At 34.5% G+C, this 22,645-nt stretch overlaps 1 protein-coding gene across 2 annotated transcripts in view; it reads left to right on the forward strand.

Annotated features, from left to right (window-relative positions):
• LOC144978831 (kinesin-like protein KIF27) overlaps nt 1–6,346 on the forward strand; it is a gene marked incomplete in the record, with an annotated part of 35,243 nt that extends 28,897 nt beyond the window's left edge. For both annotated transcript variants that reach the window (XM_078925378.1, XM_078925379.1), the window contains 3 exon segments: nt 646–808; nt 2,358–2,689; nt 3,661–6,346. In XM_078925378.1, coding sequence (XP_078781504.1) covers nt 646–808; nt 2,358–2,689; nt 3,661–3,707 — 542 coding nt within the window.
• Between the last annotated feature and the right edge of the window lie 16,299 nt (nt 6,347–22,645).

Below are 22,645 nucleotides of genomic sequence, written 5' to 3' on the forward strand. Positions count from 1 at the left end.
CAATTTGATTCACAAGGGCAAGTATCTTTGTGCTTTTCTGTGTGCAGCACTTTTCTGAATTCAAAATTCACCCCAAATACCGAAGCATACTCAATGTCTCAATCGTTTCTATGTTACATGTTTGTGTTGAGAATTTTGACTATTAAGCTTAAATGCTGGCCAACTAACTTCGCGGCGTTTGTGTGTGTTGGACCCATGACCTCAAGAAGTCGGGGAGAGAAGTGACTTTTGTGGGGGTCGTGGATAGCTCTTACGGTAGAGTTTTTATTCTCTGTTGTCTTCTGACACTTTCCTACTCACTCCATTTCATGTTATTATCAACATAAGTGCCGGCTCCACTCACGTTTCTATCTTTGTGCAGTAACTCCCTCCTTACCGACCATTTTCCAGTCTTTCCCCTAAAGTCATACCCACCGCCCAACACAAAATAAATCTGTCTCTAACTCATAAAAGAATAAGTACACGCTATACATCATTTTGTTCAGCAAAGCACATTCTACAACACAGAATTAAGTTCTTATAACTATTACAAAAATATTATTTCAAATTTTATGGCGTACAAAAGAAATTAGACTGAGAACATTGCTGGTTGTACCGAAACAAATCCAACAATTTTTATTTATATGTTCTTACATTTGATTTCAGTGGCAGAAGAGGTCGGTCTTGTCTCAGCCTCCATCGACGCCGAGAGCGTCACTCCAAGACCAAACCATCACCAACAACAGCTTCAGCACCATCTTCATCACAACAACAACAACACCAACAGTAGCAGCAATAATTATAGTCAAAGAGATGTCACTAGTTCAAGGTTGGTATAATGTAGATTTATACCATATTTTATATTTAAAAACTAATGGTCCCTACGTGAGCCAGTGAGGATGGAAATGTGACCTCATATACGAAAACAAAGCAAGTGACGTTTAGACCATTGGCCTTTTTCTTTTTTCTCTATTTCCGAAAGAAGCTTGAGGGTTGAACGTCAATTTAACAATTTTTTGTTTTCTTGTTTGTTTTGTTGTTTTTTTTTGTATTATTTTTTTTTTTTTGGGGGGGGGGGTTGGTATTGTTTCAATATATGAGTCACATTTATAGTTCTTTTTAAAAAAGAAAATTTATTTATATTTTTTTATTACAGTTATTTTAACTTTCCCAAGGCTACAATACCATCCATACCTGATAGGGACTTGACAGTTCATTCTCAACAAGACATGACAAATGGAATTTTTATTTGTTACGGTGGGTTCTGACCTCCATAGTGGGCAGGGGTACATACTGTGTCTCTATCCCCTTATATCTGTATTCCAATGCTTTCTGTCTTGTCTTGGAATGAGATTACTTGGTTTTGTCCTGCCGTTCGGAGTCCTGCTGGGGGGAACAGTCAAATGCATAGTTATTGTTTTGGAGATGATATTTTTTTCCTTGTAAATCATCTCTCTGTATGTATTATTATATTGCATTTTTAATGTTATGTAAGATTTGAGTGTATTCCTCTTTTTGGATTTTTGCTTGTGTCCGGATGAGACTTATGGTGATCTCAAACTAGTACATTGGGTAAGCTCTTGGAATCTCATCTGATTCCTATTTTTCCTGTTCCCTTTGTCTTACTTTTCTTGGGTGCTTAATTGTATTCCGAACTTCTACTATCCCATTTCTTCCTTTTTACTGGCGCTGATATAGTCTAAATGTGTTGCAAACGCCGTAAAACCCTTAAAAACAAACAAAAACATATTTTGCTTATCTGAGAATAAGGGTTCCAATTGGTTCCAATGAGCACTGAACCCATTGGTAAAACAGATAGATCTGAATTAGATCCAACAAATAAAACAAATAAAATCAAAGCTACTAACACTATAAGAAAAAAAAATTCTCACATAACACTGAAGTGTCACAAAAGATAACAAGTACTTGTAATTCTGTCCCCTTGAAGTATAACTTTGTATCGAAATAAAAATAGATTTAATTATCACTAATTAAAAGGGTCACCAGCTAAGTTATAGTCCTTTGGAGCCATGAGGCCCATGGAGCCGGAGTTTATCTCAGTTGCTATAGCGTGAAACGGACAATAGCAAGTGCTTGCTATCCTTTGGATAGGACGCTAGTCTATTCTATCCCAAAGTACTTACCACCAGATCTAACAGAACCAGCAATTATCGGGTGATCATTGCTGGATGGATAGGGGGGGGGGGGGGGGGGGTCAGAAAAAAATCTCGACTCCACTCAGAATCGATCTCAGTCCCTTTGCATGTGAAGTGAGTGCTCTACCAACTGAGCTATCAGGTCCCCCACCAGCTAAGTTGGCCTGGACTTGTAAAAAAAAGACCAATAAAATGCTAAAGAATTTTTCAATTTGTTTACAGAGACAACGGCAATCGTAACTCAGTGGAAGATAGAACTCCGACATCGTCCCCCCACCCACAGTTATCGTCGTCGTCTTTGGCATCCCGTCAGTCTCATCACCACCACCACCACCACCACAGTCCTCATCCTCACAATAATAACTCCGTCCAAGATCACCAGTCTCAGCATCCTTCTTACCATACGCCGCATCATCCACAATCACCTCAAGACCGTCCCCAATCATCAACCCCTGTAAAAATCTCCAGACGAGACCTCCGTCCCATGTCGAATGCGGAAATATCCATGAGAAGATCCAACCTGTCCTCGAGAAGTAGCGCCACCACCCCACGAGGTAACGGTGACTCTTTTATGACTATTAATAGTTCAAATATATTTGAGCTATTGGTTCTTGGTTGTATATTTTTTACATTTTTGTGCATTTGCATATATATATATATTTATACATTGTCGCCATAGATTCTCAACTTTGTATTTATACTTTTTTATGCATGCCACGTCTGTAAACGAATTCCCATTTTTTGGATGAATAAAGTATATATTATTATTATTATTATTATTATTATTATTATTATTATTATTATTATTATTATTATTATTATTATTATTATTATTATTATTATTATTATTATTATTATTATATATAATACAGCTTGAGACTCGTAAAAGTTAAAATCAATGATGAGGTTCTGATTTCAGCTTCAGTTTATTTACCAGAGACAAATGGTTTTGACGTTTTGGGTTTCCCCTTCATCAACAGATAAGGTGATCAATAAGACACAAACTACAAAAATTAAGGTTTAGTGAATAATTTCTACTTTGTATTTTGTATTTTGTGTCTTACTGATCGGCTGTTGTTGAAGAGGAAACCTGAACTGTTCACAAAATTCCTTTCTGTAAATGAAGTGGGGTCGTAGTTTGAAAAACTTTATCAATTGTTTTTCACTTTTATGATTAAAAGGAAAGGGCAGCAAATTTAGGTAGAATTCATGCATACGACTACCTACGAAATTTGAAATAAATCATGTAAACCTTGTCTTAAATTGAAAGGCTAATTTTTAAAAAGAGATTTTTAGTTTATCATAAATCATAACATCTCAGAATTTAGTTTGTCAGAATTCATATAAGGATTGTCAGAATTCATATAAGGATTGTCAGAATTCATATAAGGATTGTCAGAATTAATATAAGGTGGTGGGGAGTATTAGGGGAAGGGTTTTTTGTTTGTTTTAAAATCTTTATTTTCTATGCAAAGCCACATAGAATTTTAACCGATGGATTTTCTATTTTTCTTTCACCATACAGATTCTCTAGAGGATGGCGGTGGAGGTGGAAATAACCCATGGAGTTGAACTGTCGTTGATGTTATTTTATCAAATTGGCTCAGTCATCAGCATCATCATCACCTTCATCATCATCATCATCATCATCATCATCATCATCATTATCATCATCATTTTTCATCATCATCATATTCATTATTATTATTATCACCATTATCATCATCATATTATTTTTATACTCATCAAAATTTTTATCATATTATTTATATTTTTTAATAAATACTTGTCATTGTCATGTCAAAATGTTGAGTTAACAAGTGTATAAAATGTCACAAAACACTGCTAGTAATTTTTCCTCTCATGATGTAACGTTTGAACATCATAAATAGGTCACCAGTTGTATAAATGGCAAAGCTATTCTTTCCACTACCCTCCTATTTTTTATTATAAAATTTAATTTTTTGAACTAGTAATAACAGCCATCATGAAATATATTTGGATTACATTATATGAAATTAACATTGATATCCTCAAATGAAGAAAATTTTAACTAGAAAATAAATAGTAAAGCTTTTTAGATTAATTAGTATTGCTATGTATATTGATAATGACAATGGTAAAGATGCCTGTAGAGTACGTGGGTTAATCAACGATAAGAGGAATAAATAAAAACATGGAATGGAATAAAAAATTTAATGAAATTAAAAATGCAGCAACTTCAAAGTTTTGAAAATGCTGTAGATATTAGGGACATTTTAAAATATAGGAGTCGGTTGATTGAAAAGACATGTGGGCTATCCAGCTTTACAATTATTGAAAAGATAATTCATTTTTTAAGACTGCCAGGTTTAAAACACAAAACACTGAATCTGTGTGATGAATGATACTCGTCTTAGACTTTAGTTAAAATGCAAGAGAAAGTAAATAGATGATTTTTTTTTCCTTTTTATTTTACTAATATATGGCCCGGTAGCCCTAAACAACACCCAACGATTCTTTTGAGATGTGACTGTTTTTGCATTTTTTTGTTTTATCAAAACATCTATAACATAATAATTCCAACGAATAGAATGTCCTTGCGTCATTGTGTCATAAGGGTCATAAGAGGTCATAGGTCAATTGACCTCTTAGTATACCTTCTAATAATATAATGATATATATGATAACAGTGTGTCTCAAAATTCTATATATTCATATCCTAATTATCCGTCCTTGATGAGTAATACTGTTCACCTTATTTCTATTATTAGTTGTGATGAGTTCCTGCATCTTGCAGAGCTTGACAATCAAATCCTTGTTATACAAATGTTATGAGTCTAAATAAGTTGAATCAAAGTCTAAAAAATACTCTGTTCTACCTAACAGATGTCACAAAGTCATCAAATTATATTATTGGGGGAAGATGATACAATTTTAATTTATTGTTAGCATTTAATGAAGTTTGCAACACTTTTAGGTCATTCCTCCAGCATTGTAAACAGGGGAGGTAATGAGTCAGTCAAAAGATGATAGATTGTGGGTTTGTTTGATTTAACCAGTTAACAGCCATACTCTGGAAAAACTTGTATTTTAAAATTTGGCCAGAAAACTCATCTTTCCAATATTGATCGATTTAAATGGCATTCATCTTAGCCAAAACTCACAAACCTGGGACTTTAATGATGACTTCGCAAAGTCCCAGGTTTGCGAATTTTTTTGCCGATATGAGGGTTATTTAAATCAATTGACATTTGAAGGACTTTTCTGGTCATATTTTTTAAAACAAGTTATTCCAGAGTACAGCAGTTAACTGGTTAACAAGTTTTCTGGAAAAGGTAAGCTAAGGGAAATAATTAAAAAAACGAAGTAACATTTTCCTCTACTTTTTTTTTGTTTTTTTTTTTGTTTGTTTGTTTGTTCTTGTTTTGTTTTTTACACTTTCTTCTGTTCTCCAGTTTCAAGTTTAAGATCAGTTAGGAATTTTTAAAGAGGTTGCTTGTTTTGGAGGGATACAGTAAATGATTTATGTGGCTATATAACTATAGTGTTGACTCAAAAATCTTTTTTTTCTGAAATGTACTCAAATGAAAATATTTGGACATACTCTCGAATCCATTGACAATGTTTACCAGCAGGTCATCGGGTGATGTATTTCATTTGAATATAGCAGGGGTGAAAGGTGGGACCATTCAATTTCCTTAAACACCCCCGTGGTAAGGTTCAAATCCTAAATGGGTCTCTGATCCGCCCCCTTAACACCAAATGAAAAAATATTGCATTATGACAACTAAAACAATTGACTCTTACTATAGAAAAAAACAATACTAGAACACAAATGAAGTAAAAACAAAAACAAAAATTTTTAATTTAAAATCCCGAAACTTTTGAGAATACCTGAACAACTTTCACTCCTGATCGCAGAATTTTTTTTAGCCAAAAGCCATATGTGTTTTAATCACTTGATAAAGATATAAACTTTACGCCTTTAGTGTGGAGATGTCTTACAACATTCAATTGAGTATTTGACAGAAATTAAAAGATATTATATGTATTTCCTTTTGCTTAATTATCATGCCAAAAGCATTTAAAGATTACATACGTTCATACATCTTATGTGTACTTGTGTATATTATATGGTATTTGTTGGTCGACTGGAATTTCGCTTTGTGAATTGGGTTGTGTGTGTAAAATGATATGAAGAGAGAAATAGAGTAAAGTGGAGAGAGAGAGAGAGAGAGAGAGAGAGAGAGAGAGAGAGAGAGAGAGAGAGAGAGAGAGAGAGAGAGAGACTATTTTAATATGAAGTGTTGATTATGCTGGTGTAATAGGTTGTGAATTTTTTAAAAAAACTTTTTAAACTTTTAAGTTTGAAGTCCTATGCATTCAGTTACTTATTTCATAGTCCTATTCAATGTGGAAAAACTCTGAAGAAAATAATCAGGAAAGCTTTTGCATGAAATTTATTGTCAGGCAAAGGAGACAGAAAATTATGACACCCAACAACTCAGTCCAGTTATATGAGCAGAGCGTGAAGCAGACGATGAAAAGTGAATTTAAATTTAAAATCATTAGAGATAAGGACTCCGACAGATTAGTCTGTCAAAACTAATGTTAAAAAATACATATAACAACTTCAAAAAGAACAAAATACCAAACATGGAACGTTTTGGGCTCAAAATCCCTTCTTCAGCCAACAACAAATACATAAAATACGTAAGGAAGAGAAATATTTAGCACGCCCTTTTTGGTAAGTAATAAGATTTTGGAATGTAAACAAAGAGAAGCATTCGATTGGTTCCTAAGCAGATGCTAAATATTTATCTTCTGTCTATCTGGTTTTTTAAAGTAATGCATTCGTGTTTTTATTGTTGGCTGAAGAAGTGTTTTGAGCCCGAAACATTGCATGTTTGTGTTTTTCTTTTTTTTTTTTTTTTTCTTTTTTTTATTTTGGAGCTGTTGTCTTCATTTTTGTTTATTACCTTTTAACAGTCCGCAGCTTGTAGCAGCTTGTAGTATCACACAGATTAGCCTTCATAGCCTGTCTATTCCATTCCATCTCCCATAGCGGGCAGGGAGGTACACACTGTGTCTTCTATCCCCTTATATCTGTTTTCCAACATGCTTTCTGTCCTTGTCTTGGAATGAGATTACTTAGTTTTTTTCCTGGCCCTCGTCGGAGTCCTGGCTGGGAGGGAAACAGTCAAATGCATAGTTATTGTTTTGGGAGATGATATTTTTTTCCTTGTAAATCATCTCTCTGTTATGTATTAGTATATTTGTTATTTTTTAATGTATAATGTAAGCATTTGAGTGTGTTCCTCTTTGTTGAATTTTGTTCTTGTGTCCGGATGAGACTTATAGGTGATCTCAAACTAAGTGCATTGGTGGTATGCTCTTGGAATCTACATCTGATCCCTATTTGTTCCCAATTCCCCTATGTCTTACTTTCTCTTGGATGCTTCAATTGTAATTCTAGAACTTTTTACTATCCCATTTTCTTCCTTTTTACTGGCGCTGATATAACCTAAATGTGTTGCAAGCGCCGTAAAACCCTTAAAAACAAACAAACATATTCCATTCCATGCTGAGTCTTGTCCCCCTTTATGCAAAGAATGTTACAATAGCTTTGCCGATGATCATTGAGATTGAGACTTCGCCCACCATTCCATGTTGCTGTATATTATTATTATTATTATTATTATTATTATTATTATTATTATTATTATTATTATTATTATTATTATTATTATTATTATTATTATCATTATTAATAATCATATTTTATTATTTTTAAAAAATTATTATTATTATTATTATTATTATTATTATTATTATTATTATTATTATTATTATTATTATTATTATTATTATTATTTTATAGAATTCCAACAATTTTTGATACTACTACCTTCCTTCTATCACAGATCTTGTGTACTTTTACCTTTGTTACTTCTGACTTTGACGTCCTTGTTTTGTGAAATCTAAATCTAATGAATTTAAAAATTGTCAGAAAAAAAATAAATTAAACCAATGCTTATACATAGATTATAGTTAATGACGTGTCCTAAGTTGTATTTCTTTCTGGGTGGGGATCCTGACCTCCCATTGCGGGCAGGGAGGTACATGCTGTGTCTTCTATCCCCCCATACCCGTTTCCCAATTGTTTCCTGTGTCATTGTCTTGGAATGAGATTACTTAGTTTTGTCCTGATCCTTGCCGGAGCTCCTTGGGAAACAGTCGAATGTATAGTTATAGTTTTGGGAGATGATATTTTTTTCCTTGTAAATCATCTCTCTGTTATGCATTGTATTATGTTGAGTTTACGTATTATATTAAATGATTGTGGTAAACATTTGAGTGTATTCCTCTTAGATGGGACCTGTGCTTGTGTCTGGATGAGACTTTTAGGTGATCTCAAACTAAGTGCATTGGTGGTCTGCTCTTGGAATCTACATCTGATCCCTATTTGTTCCCAGTTCCCCTATGTCTTACTTTTTCTTGGGTGCTTTTATTGTAATTCTATAACTTTTTACTATCCCATTTTCTTCCTTTTTACTGGCGCTGATATAACCTAAATGTGTTGCAAGCGCCGTAAAACCCTTAAAAACAAACAAAAACAAACTAAGTTGTTTTTTTTTCTGGGTGGGGATCCTGACCTCCCATTGCTGGCAGGGAGGTACATGCTGTGTCTTCTATCACCCTGTATCTGTTTTCCAACATGCTTTCTGTCTTTGTCTTGGTATGGGATTGCTTGGTTTTGTTCCAACCCTGGCCGGAGTCCTTGGCTGGGAGGGAAACAGTCAAATGCATAGTTATTGTTTTGGGAGATGATATTTTTTTTTCCTTGTAAATCATCTCTCTGTTATGTATAAGTATATTTGTTATTTTTAATGTATAATGAAATGTAAGCATTCTGGGTGGGGATCCTGACCTCCCATTGCGGGCAGGGAGGTACACACTGTGTCTTCTATCCCCTTATATCTGTTTTCCAACATGTTTTCTGTCTTTGTCTTGGAATGAGATTACTTAGTTTTTTTCCTGGCCCTGGTCGGAGTCCTGGCTGGGAGGGAAACAGTCAAATGCATAGTTATTGTTTTGGGAGATGATATTTTTTTCCTTGTAAATCATCTCTCTGTTATGTATTAGTATATTTGTTATTTTTTAATGTATAATGTAAGCATTTGAGTGTGTTCCTCTTTGTTGGATTTTGTTCTTGTGTCCGGATGAGACTTATAGGTGATCTCAAACTAAGTACATTGGTGATATGCTCTTGGAATCTACATCTGATCCCTATTTGTTCCCAGTTCCCCTATGTCTTACTGTCTCTTGGATGCTTCAATTGTAATTCTAGAACTTTTTACTATCCCATTTTCTTCCTTTTTACTGGCGCTGATATAACCTAAATGTGTTGCAAGCGCCGTAAAACCCTTAAAAACAACCAAACAAACAAATGTAAGCATTTGAGTGTATTCCTCTTTGTTGGATCTTGTGCTTGTGTCTGGGTGAGACTTATAGGTGATCTCAAACTAAGTACATTGGTGATATGCTCTTGGAATCTACATCTGATCCCTATTTGTTCCCAGTTCCCCTATGTCTTACTGTCTCTTGGATGCTTCAATTGTAATTCTAGAACTTTTTACTATCCCATTTTCTTACTTTTTACTGGCGCTGATATAACCTAAATGTGTTGCAAGCGCCGTAAAACCCTTAAAAACAAGCAAACAAACAAATGTAAGCATTTGAGTGTATTCCTCTTTGTTGGATCTTGTGCTTGTGTCTGGGTGAGACTTATAGGTGATATCAGACTAAGTACATTGATGGTATGCTCTTGGAATCTACATCTGATCCCTATTTGTTCCCAGTTCCCCTTTGTCTTACTGTCTCTTGGATGCTTCAATTGTAATTCTAGAACTTTTTACTATCCCATTTTCTTCCTTTTTACTGGCGCTGATATAACCTAAATGTGTTGCAAGCGCCGTAAAAACCCTTAAAAACAAAAACAAAAGTTGTATTTTATTTTGTTGATGTGTTTTGACTTGTATTTTTTTTTTAATGTTACCTAATAATTCATCTTCTTTGGCCTTTTGACCTCCCATGGTGGGTTAAAGGTCACTTTGCTGTGTCTTTTTTTCCTTTTCCATAATACTTTCTCTCTTTGTTCTGGATTGAAAATGCTCATTATTTTTTTTACCTGGTCCTGGCCGGGATCCTTTGCTAAGAGGGAAACAGTCAAATGTTTATTCATTTTTTTCATTTTTTGAGAGATGATATTCTTTTCCATGGAAATCATCCTTCTGTTTGTACTATTATAGTTTTTAAGTTTTAAATTTATTATACTTTGTAAACATTTGAGTTTATCCTTTGATAACGGGATCCTTTGCTTCGTTTTTGTTTTTCAGGGTTTTACGGCGCTTGCAACACATCTAGATCATATCAGCGCCAGTAAAAAGAAGAAAATGGGATAGTAAAAAGTTATAGAATTACAATTGAAGCACCCAAGAAAAGGTAAAACAAAGGGAATTGGTTCAAATAGGAAATAGATGTCAGTGTACTTCGTTTGAGATCACCTAAAAGTCTCATCCAGAGACAAGCACAGGTCCCAACTAAGGATCCTTTGCTTCTGCCTGGATGGAACTTTTAGGTAAAATCAAAATAGATACCTGGGTGGGGATCCTGACCTCCCATAGTGGGCAGGGAGGTACATGCTGTGTCTTCTATCCCCCCATACCAGTTTTCCAATTGTTTCCTGTCATTGTCTTGGAATGAGATTACTTAGTTTTGTCCTGAACCTTGCCGGAGTTCCTTGGCTTGGAGGGAAACAGTCGAATATATGTTATAGTTTTGGGAGATGATATTTTTTTCATTGTAAATCATCTCTCTGTTATGCTTGTATTATGTTTAGTTTACATATTATATTATATGATTTGTAAACATTTGAGTGTATTACTCTTAGTTGGGACCTGTGCTTGTCTCTGGATGAGACTTTTAGGTGATCTCAAACTGAGTACTTTGGCGGTGTGCTTTTGGAATCTACATCTGTTCCCTATATGAACCAATTCCCCTTTGTCTTACCTTTTCTTTTGTGCTTTAATTGTAATTCTAGAACTTTTTACTATCCCATGTTCTTCCTTTTTACTGGCGCTGATATGACCTTAATGTGTTGCAAGCGCCGTACAACCCTTAAAAACAAAACAAACAAAATGGATACATTGATATATCAAAAGTTTTTTGTTTTTTAAAAATTAATCCCTTTATTGACCCTAAGGGGAAATTGTAGGATTTTTCTCAAAAAAAACAAACAAAAAAAAGGAAAAGTCATTTGTGAACCTTAGCGGAGCTTTAAAACGCGAGCAACTTTTTCCCCTTGAACTTAAGACAGTGTTAAGTTCAAGGGGGAAAAATTGCTGACAGTGAGGCTTGTTGAATCCTGGTCAGATTTCTTACTAGTCAGTGTAAAAATGTCTTATCCGTTCATTACATCTCACCCTGTTATGAGCTCCTTAAAAAAAGGGTTTTTATTTTAAGACAAAGATGACTAATAAAAAGAACATTACTACTATTTTAAAAAGTCCTTTGGCTAATAGATAATAAAAAAATAATAAAAATTACGCGTTTCCAACACGACATCATAAGATATCGACGCCTAGGCATTCCACGAAGGAATATGGATTAATTCATCAAAAGATGTCTGGGGTCAACAGGAATCATTCATGTTGTCCAAGTGAGCAAATTGGAGGTGAATAATCTTGCCCAAGGAAAAAAATGAAAGTGCCTGAAGCGGGCTCTAACCCGAGACCTTCCGGGTCACAGTGCAATGCCTTAACCACTCGGCCACTTTGCCCTCTTAGGCTAATGGAACCAGAGTTTATCTGTTTCTACAGCATGAAACAAACCACAGTAATTGCTTGCTACCCTTTGGATAGGACTCTAGTCCATCATAAAATACTTTCTGCCAGGTCTAACAGCCAATCACTGCTGGGTGGACAAGGGGAAGGGGGGAGTCTGTTAAATGTTTAAAATCTCAATTTCACCCGGGATCGACCTCAGTCTCAGTCACTTGCGTGTGAAGCAAGGGCTCTACCAAGTGAAATATCAGGATCCCCATACTAAAATTAATTTTAAAAACATTAACAAGTAATCATTGTTCATATAGATTTTTGAAAATTTATTGTCAAATTAATCCATAACGATAACAGTTAAGTCATAACACATGATATAAATTCATAAGAGTCAAATAATTAATTCATGCCCTACTTTCAATGAAACGAGGCTAAGAAATCTATGAAAGAGCATATTAAAACATTCACACAATCACAGAGTTATACTGAGAATCATTGTTTGTTTTTAATGGTTTTACGGCGCTTGCAACGCATTAAGGTCATATCAGCGCCAGTAAAAAGGAAGTAAATGGGATATTAAAAAGTTCTAGAATTACAATTAAAGCACCCAAGAAAAGGTAAGACGAAGGGGAATTAAAAAGGTTCAAATTGGAAACATGTATTGGAAATATTTAGATTCTAAGAGCACACTATCAAAGTACTTAGTTTGAGATCACCTAAAAGTCTCACCCATACACAAGCACAGGTCCCAACAATGAGGGATACACTCAATCAAATGTTTACAAATCATATATAATATGTAAACAAGACATAATACAGTGCATAACGCAGAGATGATTTAAAAGACAAAAGAAAAAATCATCTCCCAAAATTCTTAACTAAACAACATTGAAAACATTAGACTGTTTCCCTCCCGGCTAGGAATCCAACCAGGACCAGGTCCATCCCAAGACAAAGACAGAATGCATGTTGGAAAACAGATATTCTAGGAAGATGGAAGACACAGTAAGTGTCTCCCTGCCCACTATGGGAGGTCAGGAACCCCATCCAGAAATGGACAAGATGATTGGTTCGTTGTGGACAATGCATGGAGTTACTTCAAAGGCTTAAAAACTAGAATTCCACCATTTAATTTTAACTTTAAATTCACTTTTTGACATCATGTTCACAACAACACAATACCCATTTGAGGTAGTGGGTCCTATATGGAAGAAAACTGTTGATTAATTTAATTCTCTCCTTACCAACTACAGAAAAATCATCACAAGACAAAAAAAAAACATTTTTCTTATTCCGATTTTGTTTTATAAATCACAAAATTTGATGGAAAAAAATCTTAGTTATATTTACAAGAATTTCACGTTGTTTTTTTTTTTTTTTGTTTTTTTTGGAAATTTTGTTTTTGCTCAACAAACTATGAATAGCAAACACTTATTGCTTTTAAATTTGAGTTTAAAAATGGAATTTGTGTGTTGTGCCGGTATGACATTTCAGTAAAAATCTTGAAAACGGTCAGTAAGTTGTTTGGATGACACAATATGACTGGTCAAGCGCAGAAATGCCAACCCTTGTTTTGTTTTTAAGGGTTTTACGGCACTTGCAACACATTTAGATCATTTCAGCGCCAATAGAAAGGAAGAAAATGGGATGGTCAAAAGTTCTAGAATTACAATTAAAGCACTCAAAAGTTTACAAATCATATAGAATATGTAAATAAAACATACTACCGTGCATAACAAAGAGATGATTTACAACAAAAAAAAAAGAACTCATCTACCAAAAACTAACTTTACATTTGACGGTTTCCCTCCCAGCTAGGGTATCCGGCCAGGGACAAAACCAAATGATCTCATCCCAAGACAAAGACAGAAAGCATGTTGGAAAGAAGATAAAAGGGGATAGAAGACACAGTAAATGTCTCCCTGCCAACTATGGGAGGTATAATGAGCTTTTCTGATGATGGACAACAAAACCAAACAAGCAATATTATAATTGATAATATTTAGATTGATGAATCAACTCACTCTTCATTAACGATATAAATAGTATCGACTTCCAGGATCAATGTATAAATCAGATATGACCCAGCTAGATAATATTTTATTGAAGAGCTAACATGAACCTCAAAGTGTTTAAGGTCACAAAAAGAGTGTATAACTTTTTTTTAAACTATAGAAATTGAACAATGCGTAAGATCTTCAGTAAAAAAGCGTACAATGAATTAAAATGAGTAAAAATATAGATTTGTTTATGTAGGTTGGCAGCACTGCTAGTGTGGTTTCAATTGTGACAAATTCCTAATTTCCTATATTACTGGCATAAATAACAATGGAAATTGAATGTATGCTTCAATTTAATATACGAAAACAGATCAAATGGATGTTTCAGGTTTCCCCTTTATCAACAAAACAGGATGAATGAAACACTACAGACAACATCCTGTTTTGTTGATGAAGGGAAAAAACCCAAAACGTCAATTTGATCTGTTTTCGTATATTAAATTGAAGCTTACATTCAATTTCACATTGTCATTTATTGCTTCGAGCAGCAACATTTATATTACTGGCAGTGTAATTAATTACAATCAGATGCTATTTTGGCTGTTTTCTAAAGTTGCTCTTCCAACAACTCTGCCATATCTGACAAGAAACAGTAATTGTGACCTTTTATAGAGAGCAATATATATAGAGGTATTAAAAAGCCTAGGAGATCTAGCAATTGATGAACTTCACATATTATTCAACAATATATCCAATACTGGGAAAATTCCAGAAGATCTCTGTAACTCTATTTTCATAGCAATACCAAAGAAAGCAGGTGCAGTCAGATGCGAAAATTTTAGAACTATAAGTTTAATAAGTCACATCAACAAAATACTGTTGCGTATAATTATCAACAGGCTAAGGAATAAGATTAACCCCGAAATCGCAGAAGAACAATATGGATTCCAACCTGACAGAGGGACAAGGAACGCAATATACCTCCTCCGTGTTTTAAGTGAAAGAGCTATACAGGTTCAGACCCCACTATACCTCTGTTTTGTCGACTACAAAAAAGCTTTTGATAGAGTACGCCACGAAGAAATACTAAAACAACTGCACTCCATTGGCGCTGATGAGAAAGACCTCAGACTCATGCAAACATTATACTACACCCAGCAGGCATCTATCAAAATCGGAAACTCTACAGGAAATTCCATTCCTATTAAGAAAGGAGTCCGTCAAGGGTGTGTTGCCTCACCAGATCTGTTTAATCTATACCAAGAAACAATCATGAGGGGCATAAATAATATGGAGGGAATAAAAGTAGGAGGTCACAACATAAATAATATAAGATACGCAGACGATACGGTACTCATTGCAACATCAGAAATCCAACTTCAAAAGATTGTTGACAAAGTGGTAGTAGATAGTGAAGCCAAGGGAATGGAAGTGAATATCACCAAAACAGAATGCATGGTAATACAGAAAAACCCCGAAAACAACAACACCTGCAATATAACGATTCACGGCGAGCAGCTTACCAACGTAGAAAGTTTTAAATACCTAGGTTCAATAGTGACAACAGATGGAAGATGTAACCGAGACATACGAGCAAGAATAACTCAAGCCAAACAGGCCTTCATGGACCTGGGAAACATTTTGAAAAACAAACAGATGTCGTTCGGGATTAGATTCCGAGTCTTGAAGTGCTACGTGTGGCCAATCTTGTTCTACGGATGCGAAAGCTGGACTACAAATGCAGAAACACAAAAGAACATTGAAGCTTTTGAAATGTGGTGCTTGAGAAGGATGCAGAGAATATCGTATACCGCACACAAAACGAACGAAGAAGTGCTAAAACAAACATACCAACAAAGGAAACTAATGCCCTTAATAGTGGATCGACAACTATCCTTTTTCGGACACATAGTAAGGAAAGATAAGAATGAATACCTGGCAAGTTGTGGAAAAATACCTGGTAAACGCGCCCGGGGGAGACAAAGAAAAACACTCATAGACCAACTGAAGGGCTTCACCAACCTAACAATCCAAGAGCTGTTTGAAAAAGCAAGAGACAGGGAGGAATGGAGAGAGATAATTCATGCAGTATCCGAAGCCTGGACCAGGCATGGAACCTAGAAGAAGAAGAAGAAGATAGAGAGCAATATCCACTAAATGTGTGTAATAAGCTAAAGCGCATTACGAGGGGTCCCAAGCCAACAGCTCAAACCAGAGACTTCCCTTGAATGTGCTTTGCCAGAGTATTGACCGAATTGAACTTTTCCTTCCAGAATTCACGAAATTGTATTATCCGTTGCGTTTTTGTTGAGAAATGAAGAAGGATTTAAGTCTGAAACGTTCCTTGATTCTCATTTTGTGTTTTGTTTTTTGTTGTTTTATTTTTTTTTTAAATTGTGATTTTAGGCTGTCATCTGAAATAGGTTTGACAGAGGACTGTAATCAGAAAATTGTGATTTTAGGCTGTCATCTGAAATAGGTTTGACAGAGGACTGTAATCAGAAAATTGTGATTTTAGGCTGTCATCTGAAATAGGTTTGACAGAGGACTGGAATCAGAAAATTGTGATTTTAGGCTGTCATCTGAAATAGGTTTGACAGAGGACTGGAATCAGAAAATTGTGATTTTAGGCTGTCATCTGAAATAGGTTTGACAGAGGACTGTAATCAGAAAATTGTGATTTTAGGCTGTCATCTGAAATAGGTTTGACAGAGGACTGGAATCAGAAAATTGTGATTTTAGGCTGTCATCTGAAATAGGTTTGACAGAGGACTGGAATCAGAAAATTGTGATTTTAGGCTGTCATCTGAAATAGGTTTGACAGAGGACTGGAATCAGAAAATTGTGATTTTAGGCTGTCATCTGAAATAGGTTTGACAGAGGACTGTAATCAGAAAATTGTGATTTTAGGCTGTCATCTGAAATAGGTTTGACAGAGGACTGGAATCAGAAAATTGTGATTTTAGGCTGTCATCTGAAATAGGTTTGACAGAGGACTGGAATCAGAAAATTGTGATTTTAGGCTGTCATCTGAAATAGGTTTGACAGAGGACTGGAATCAGAAAATTGTGATTTTAGGCTGTCATCTGAAATAGGTTTGACAGAGGACTGTAATCAGAAAATTGTGATTTTAGGCTGTCATCTGAAATAGGTTTGACAGAGGACTGGAATCAGAAAATTGTGATTTTAGGCTGTCATCTGAAATAGGTTTGACAGAGGACTGGAATCAGAAAATTGTGATTTTAGGCTGTCATCTGAAATAGGTTTGACAGAGGACTGGAATCAGAAAATTGTGATTTTAGGCTGTCATCTGAAATAGGTTTGACAGAGGACTGTAATCAGAAAATTGTGATTTTAGGCTGTCATCTGAAATAGGTTTGACAGAGGACTGGAATCAGAAAATTGTGATTTTAGGCTGTCATCTGAAATAGGTTTGACAGAGGACTGTAATCAGAAAATTGTGATTTTAGGCTGTCATCTGAAATAGGTTTGACAGAGGACTGGAATCAGAAAATTGTGATTTTAGGCTGTCATCTGAAATAGGTTTGACAGAGGACTGGAATCAGAAAATTGTGATTTTAGGCTGTCATCTGAAATAGGTTTGACAGAGGACTGGAATCAGAAAATTGTGATTTTAGGCTGTCATCTGAAATAGGTTTGACAGAGGACTGGAATCAGAAAATTGTGATTTTAGGCTGTCATCTGAAATAGGTTTGACAGAGGACTGGAATCAGAAAATTGTGATTTTAGGCTGTCATCTGAAATAGGTTTGACAGAGGACTGTAATCAGAAAATTGTGATTTTAGGCTGTCATCTGAAATAGGTTTGACAGAGGACTGTAATCAGAAAATTGTGATTTTAGGCTGTCATCTGAAATAGGTTTGACAGAGGACTGGAATCAGAAAATTGTGATTTTAGGCTGTCATCTGAAATAGGTTTGACAGAGGACTGGAATCAGAAAATTGTGATTTTAGGCTGTCATCTGAAATAGGTTTGACAGAGGACTGTAATCAGAAAATTGTGATTTTAGGCTGTCATCTGAAATAGGTTTGACAGAGGACTGGAATCAGAAAATTGTGATTTTAGGCTGTCATCTGAAATAGGTTTGACAGAGGACTGGAATCAGAAAATTGTGATTTTAGGCTGTCATCTGAAATAGGTTTGACAGAGGACTGGAATCAGAAAATTGTGATTTTAGGCTGTCATCTGAAATAGGTTTGACAGAGGACTGGAATCAGAAAATTGTGATTTTAGGCTGTCATCTGAAATAGGTTTGACAGAGGACTGGAATCAGAAAATTGTGATTTTAGGCTGTCATCTGAAATAGGTTTGACAGAGGACTGGAATCAGAAAATTGTGATTTTAGGCTGTCATCTGAAATAGGTTTGACAGAGGACTGTAATCAGAAAATTGTGATTTTAGGCTGTCATCTGAAATAGGTTTGACAGAGGACTGTAATCAGAAAATTGTGATTTTAGGCTGTCATCTGAAATAGGTTTGACAGAGGACTGGACTCAGAAAATTGTGAACTATGTCAATATGAAATGAAAGATAGCAACACGAATAGACAGAAACTGAGAATGAGAAGAAACCAATAGCTGTAGAATACCCAAAACAATTGTAAAATAAAAATCTGATGATGTGTCTGTGAAACAGAAGATCTGGGATTTGATTCACAGTCGAAGCAGGCTGATTTTTTGGAATTTTTTTTTTCTTTCTGATTTGTCTTGCACTGTTCCATAGACACATTTTCAGATTTATATTTTTAAACCAGTGCCTACTGCATAATTTGCGAACAGCTGTAAAAGATGATTTAGTTAAACGTTGTGTTTGAAAAATGATAATAATAATGATATGATATTTACAACGATTTGTTTGTCCATCTTCAAGAAAATCGTAACAAAATGCCAACAACTAGCAGGAAAATGTGGAAGTTTTCTTTTTTCTGAAATAAGCACTCCAACCAGGATTTATTAACGCAGATTAGAAATTCCAAAGATCCATTATGTCGAATGTGCTATTGAAATGTTCAATACGCCAATTTAGATCTGACACCCACCCCTTAAACATAATGCACATCCTCGATGATCATGATAAATATGTATAGCATAGTCACCACAGGAAAAACCCTACTGTTCTAAAGCAAATAATAATAATACCAGTTTATAGTGTCATCAATCATCGCTCGTTCGAGGTAAAAAGGAGGCAAATTATTTTAAAATCACATACAAGTACCAGATGCACCATTACCGGTTGAGGTTGTCATGAACAAAATAACAATGAAAAACAATGGTAAGCATTCTCCAAATCAAAACCAAACAATGCCCCCACGACAAATGAAAAGGTAAATGCAGTTAAATGTGGATGCCTGAAAGCATGTGGTATTCACACTATTATTAACTCTTACTGTGTGAAACATGGATGGAAATGGTTACTTATTTGTTTGATAACCCACTCATGTGAACACAAAAGAATTAAAACACCAGATTACAAAGGCCAATTCATTTCAACATAAATATTGAGCTCATATCGTAATAAGTGTCAAAGTGAACAGATACTGTCTTTCTTTGAATTAAAAAAAAAAAATGATCATGTAATAAAGTAACATTAACGTAATATATCAAGGGAAACAACTGTGTTATGTATGTATGTATCAACTAGTATTGTGTTATGTCCTTTGAATGACAAGGTATACATGTATAGTAGATTGTAGAGTGATGTCCCTTAATAACTCCAGTAATAAACATCCTGTCACCAGAACTGGCTGTCTGTGATTGATCTTCAGTGTCTGTCTAATAATTAAATTCAAAAACAGATCACCTCACGATACACAATGTCAAACATAACTTTTTTCGATTTTTTTTTTTTTTTTGGTGGAAGAGAAGAAGATTAGGGTGTAAATTGAATGTTTTGTTTATTCATTTGTACTTTCTCACCTTTGCCATTTAATGTTCCCTCAGTGTTCCTTTAGGAACAATCACTCAATTGCATTTCTTAAATAACATAATCGCGACTTAGTATTTGGGAACAATGTACCGATATGCATAAACCATGCTGATTTAAATTTTTTGGGTACAAAGTTAGTCCCTATCCTTGTTCAATACCTACAGCTACTTTCTGCCATTATAGGTTTGTCAATATTTTTTAAAATGAGGCATTGTTTACTTTAAATGAAAACAACACAATGTGAAGGGTTAATAATAATAAGATAATAATAGACATAAAACATATCAACATTTCTATCGAAAAGGAAATGAATTATTTTAGCAGTTTCTTAATGTTTTATCTTAAAGAGCTTCTAAATTTAATGTGTAAAATTTTGATTGACAAGGCCTTCTACTTACACAGCCATTACAAACTAGTGTGCTGTACAAGGCTATGGCAGCATTATAGCATGAACACTTATTTTTATTAGCTAATATATGTATTTGTTTTCATGGGTTTTACGGCATTTGTTAGGTCATTTGAGCATCAGTTAAAAGGAAGAAAATGGGATAGTCTAAAAAGTTATAGATTTAAAATTGAAAGCACACAAGAAAAAGTAAGACAATGGGGAACGGTTCAAATAGGCAAAGTTGTGTAAATTCCAAGAGCACACTATCGGTTTGAGATCACCTAAAAGTCTCATCCAGACACCAGCACAGGATCTCACTGACAGGAACAAATGTTTACAGAATATATCCAAAACAGAAAACATTACTAGCAATATACATAACAGAGAGATGATTTACAAGGAAAAAAAAATATCTCCCAAAACTAATACTAAACATTTGACTGCTTCCCTCCCAAGCTAAGGACTCCAGCAAGGGCCAGGATAAAATCAAGCAACCCTATTCCAAGACAAAGACAGAAAGCAACTCTGAAAAACAGGTATAATAAGATGATAGAAGACACAGAGAGTGACCTCCTGCCCAACGTGGGAGGTCAAAGAACCCCATCCAAACTTATTTTTATTCGATAATAACATCTGTTGACAGTTGGAAATCCAATTACATATTTATTGGAATGGCTTGTAAGGGGGGAAAAAACACGAGATTGAATTATCAATATCGATTAATATGCAACATGAGAATGGAACACATAGATATGCATAGGCATAAAACGCACATGTTTATGGATTATTTTTTTTTTTTTTACGAAATGACACAGTGTTCATGAATACAAATAATCCTACTTTATTTATTTTTCTTCTTTGGATCAAATTGTCCCAATCTACAGATAGACAGACAGAGGACCGGTGCTTATTAGAGATATTTCAAATCTATTACAATTGATGAAAACATCCAATGATTGATAAATAGTGTGTAGTTTATTCATATTTTACAACGATAAGTATTGAATTGTAAGCTTCAAATTATTAGACGAAGACAGATACTGTGGATGTTTCAGGTTTCCCCTTTATAAAAAAAGCAGGATGAAGAAAACACTACAGACGAATGAGATAATGTGACAGTGGCTTGTTAAGGTGAATAAACAAAAACCAATGTTTATTCACCTTAACAACGCCACAATCACATTGTCTCATTCGTCTGTGTTTCATTCATCCTGTTTCATTGGTAAAGGGAAAACCCGAAACGTTCACAGTATCTGTCTTCGTCTTATAAATTAAAGCTTACAATTCAATACTTATCATTATTTTTTTCCTTCAAGCTTCAAGCAGAAACATTTTCTTTATATTTTACACGAATTGTATCTAATTATATAATTTATCATTTATAGAAAAGACACTTTTTAAAGTTCTATGAAATACCCAAATCAAAATGAACCACGAAAAAGAAAAAAAAAATGTTTTAAATAAGAAGGGACGCATATGGTGTAAAATTAAGCCTGAAAATTAAATATTATTAGACCTCTTAACCGAGGACAAAATAAATAATAGCTAAGCTCCAATTCGGCCCCGCTAGATAGACCATTTCTTATAATAAATATTCGACAATTGCATAGTGGTGTAGTGGACTGGTTACATAAAGCGGTCCGTATATAATATCACAACATCTCATTCATTCAGTCACAGGGCTGCCAACAAGAAAAAGCGTAAGATTACGAGCCAAAAAGAGAAAAAGCATACAATTTGATAATGGAACCATTCGGTCATCTCACTCCCTGCTGTTTGGTAAGATTGGAAGTAAACAATTCTTGTAACAAGTTTGTGAGGGGAAAAACTTCAGAAACGTCAAGAAAAAGTAATAAAGCAATATAAACAAACCACTTAAATCTATCAAACAACAATCAATTGTTAAAATATATTATAGTGTAGGAAGCATGGAGAATACCAAAAAAAAAAAAAAAAAACCTTATGAAAAACAGAATTAAAAGAATTTTTATTTAAGATGTTAAGATTTGAGTCTCATAAAGACGTACAATCTGAGAGAGAAAAAGCATGCAATCTTACGAATGTTAAAAAAGCATGCAAATATGTTGGGTTTTTTTGGCGTACAGTTGGCAGCTTTGCACTCATTCCTTCATTCTTATAAATAGAATAAGATAAAATATTCATAGTAATCCAATGTCATATTCACAGATCAAGAGAATTTATCACAACCAAAAGAAAAAAAAAAAAGAGAAGGAAAAAAATGACGAACAAAACAGTTGAGGGAAAAGGTCCTTCAGAGCTATTCGGCCTATGGAGTTTATCCCGGTTTCTATAGCGTGAAACGGACAATAGCAATTGCTTGCTATCCTTTGGATA

The sequence above is a fragment of the Berghia stephanieae genome, chromosome 8, assembly GCF_034508935.2.
Source record: "Berghia stephanieae isolate SIO BIC M18660-M18661 chromosome 8, UCSD_Bste_1.3, whole genome shotgun sequence".
NCBI lineage: Eukaryota > Metazoa > Mollusca > Gastropoda > Nudibranchia > Aeolidiidae > Berghia > Berghia stephanieae.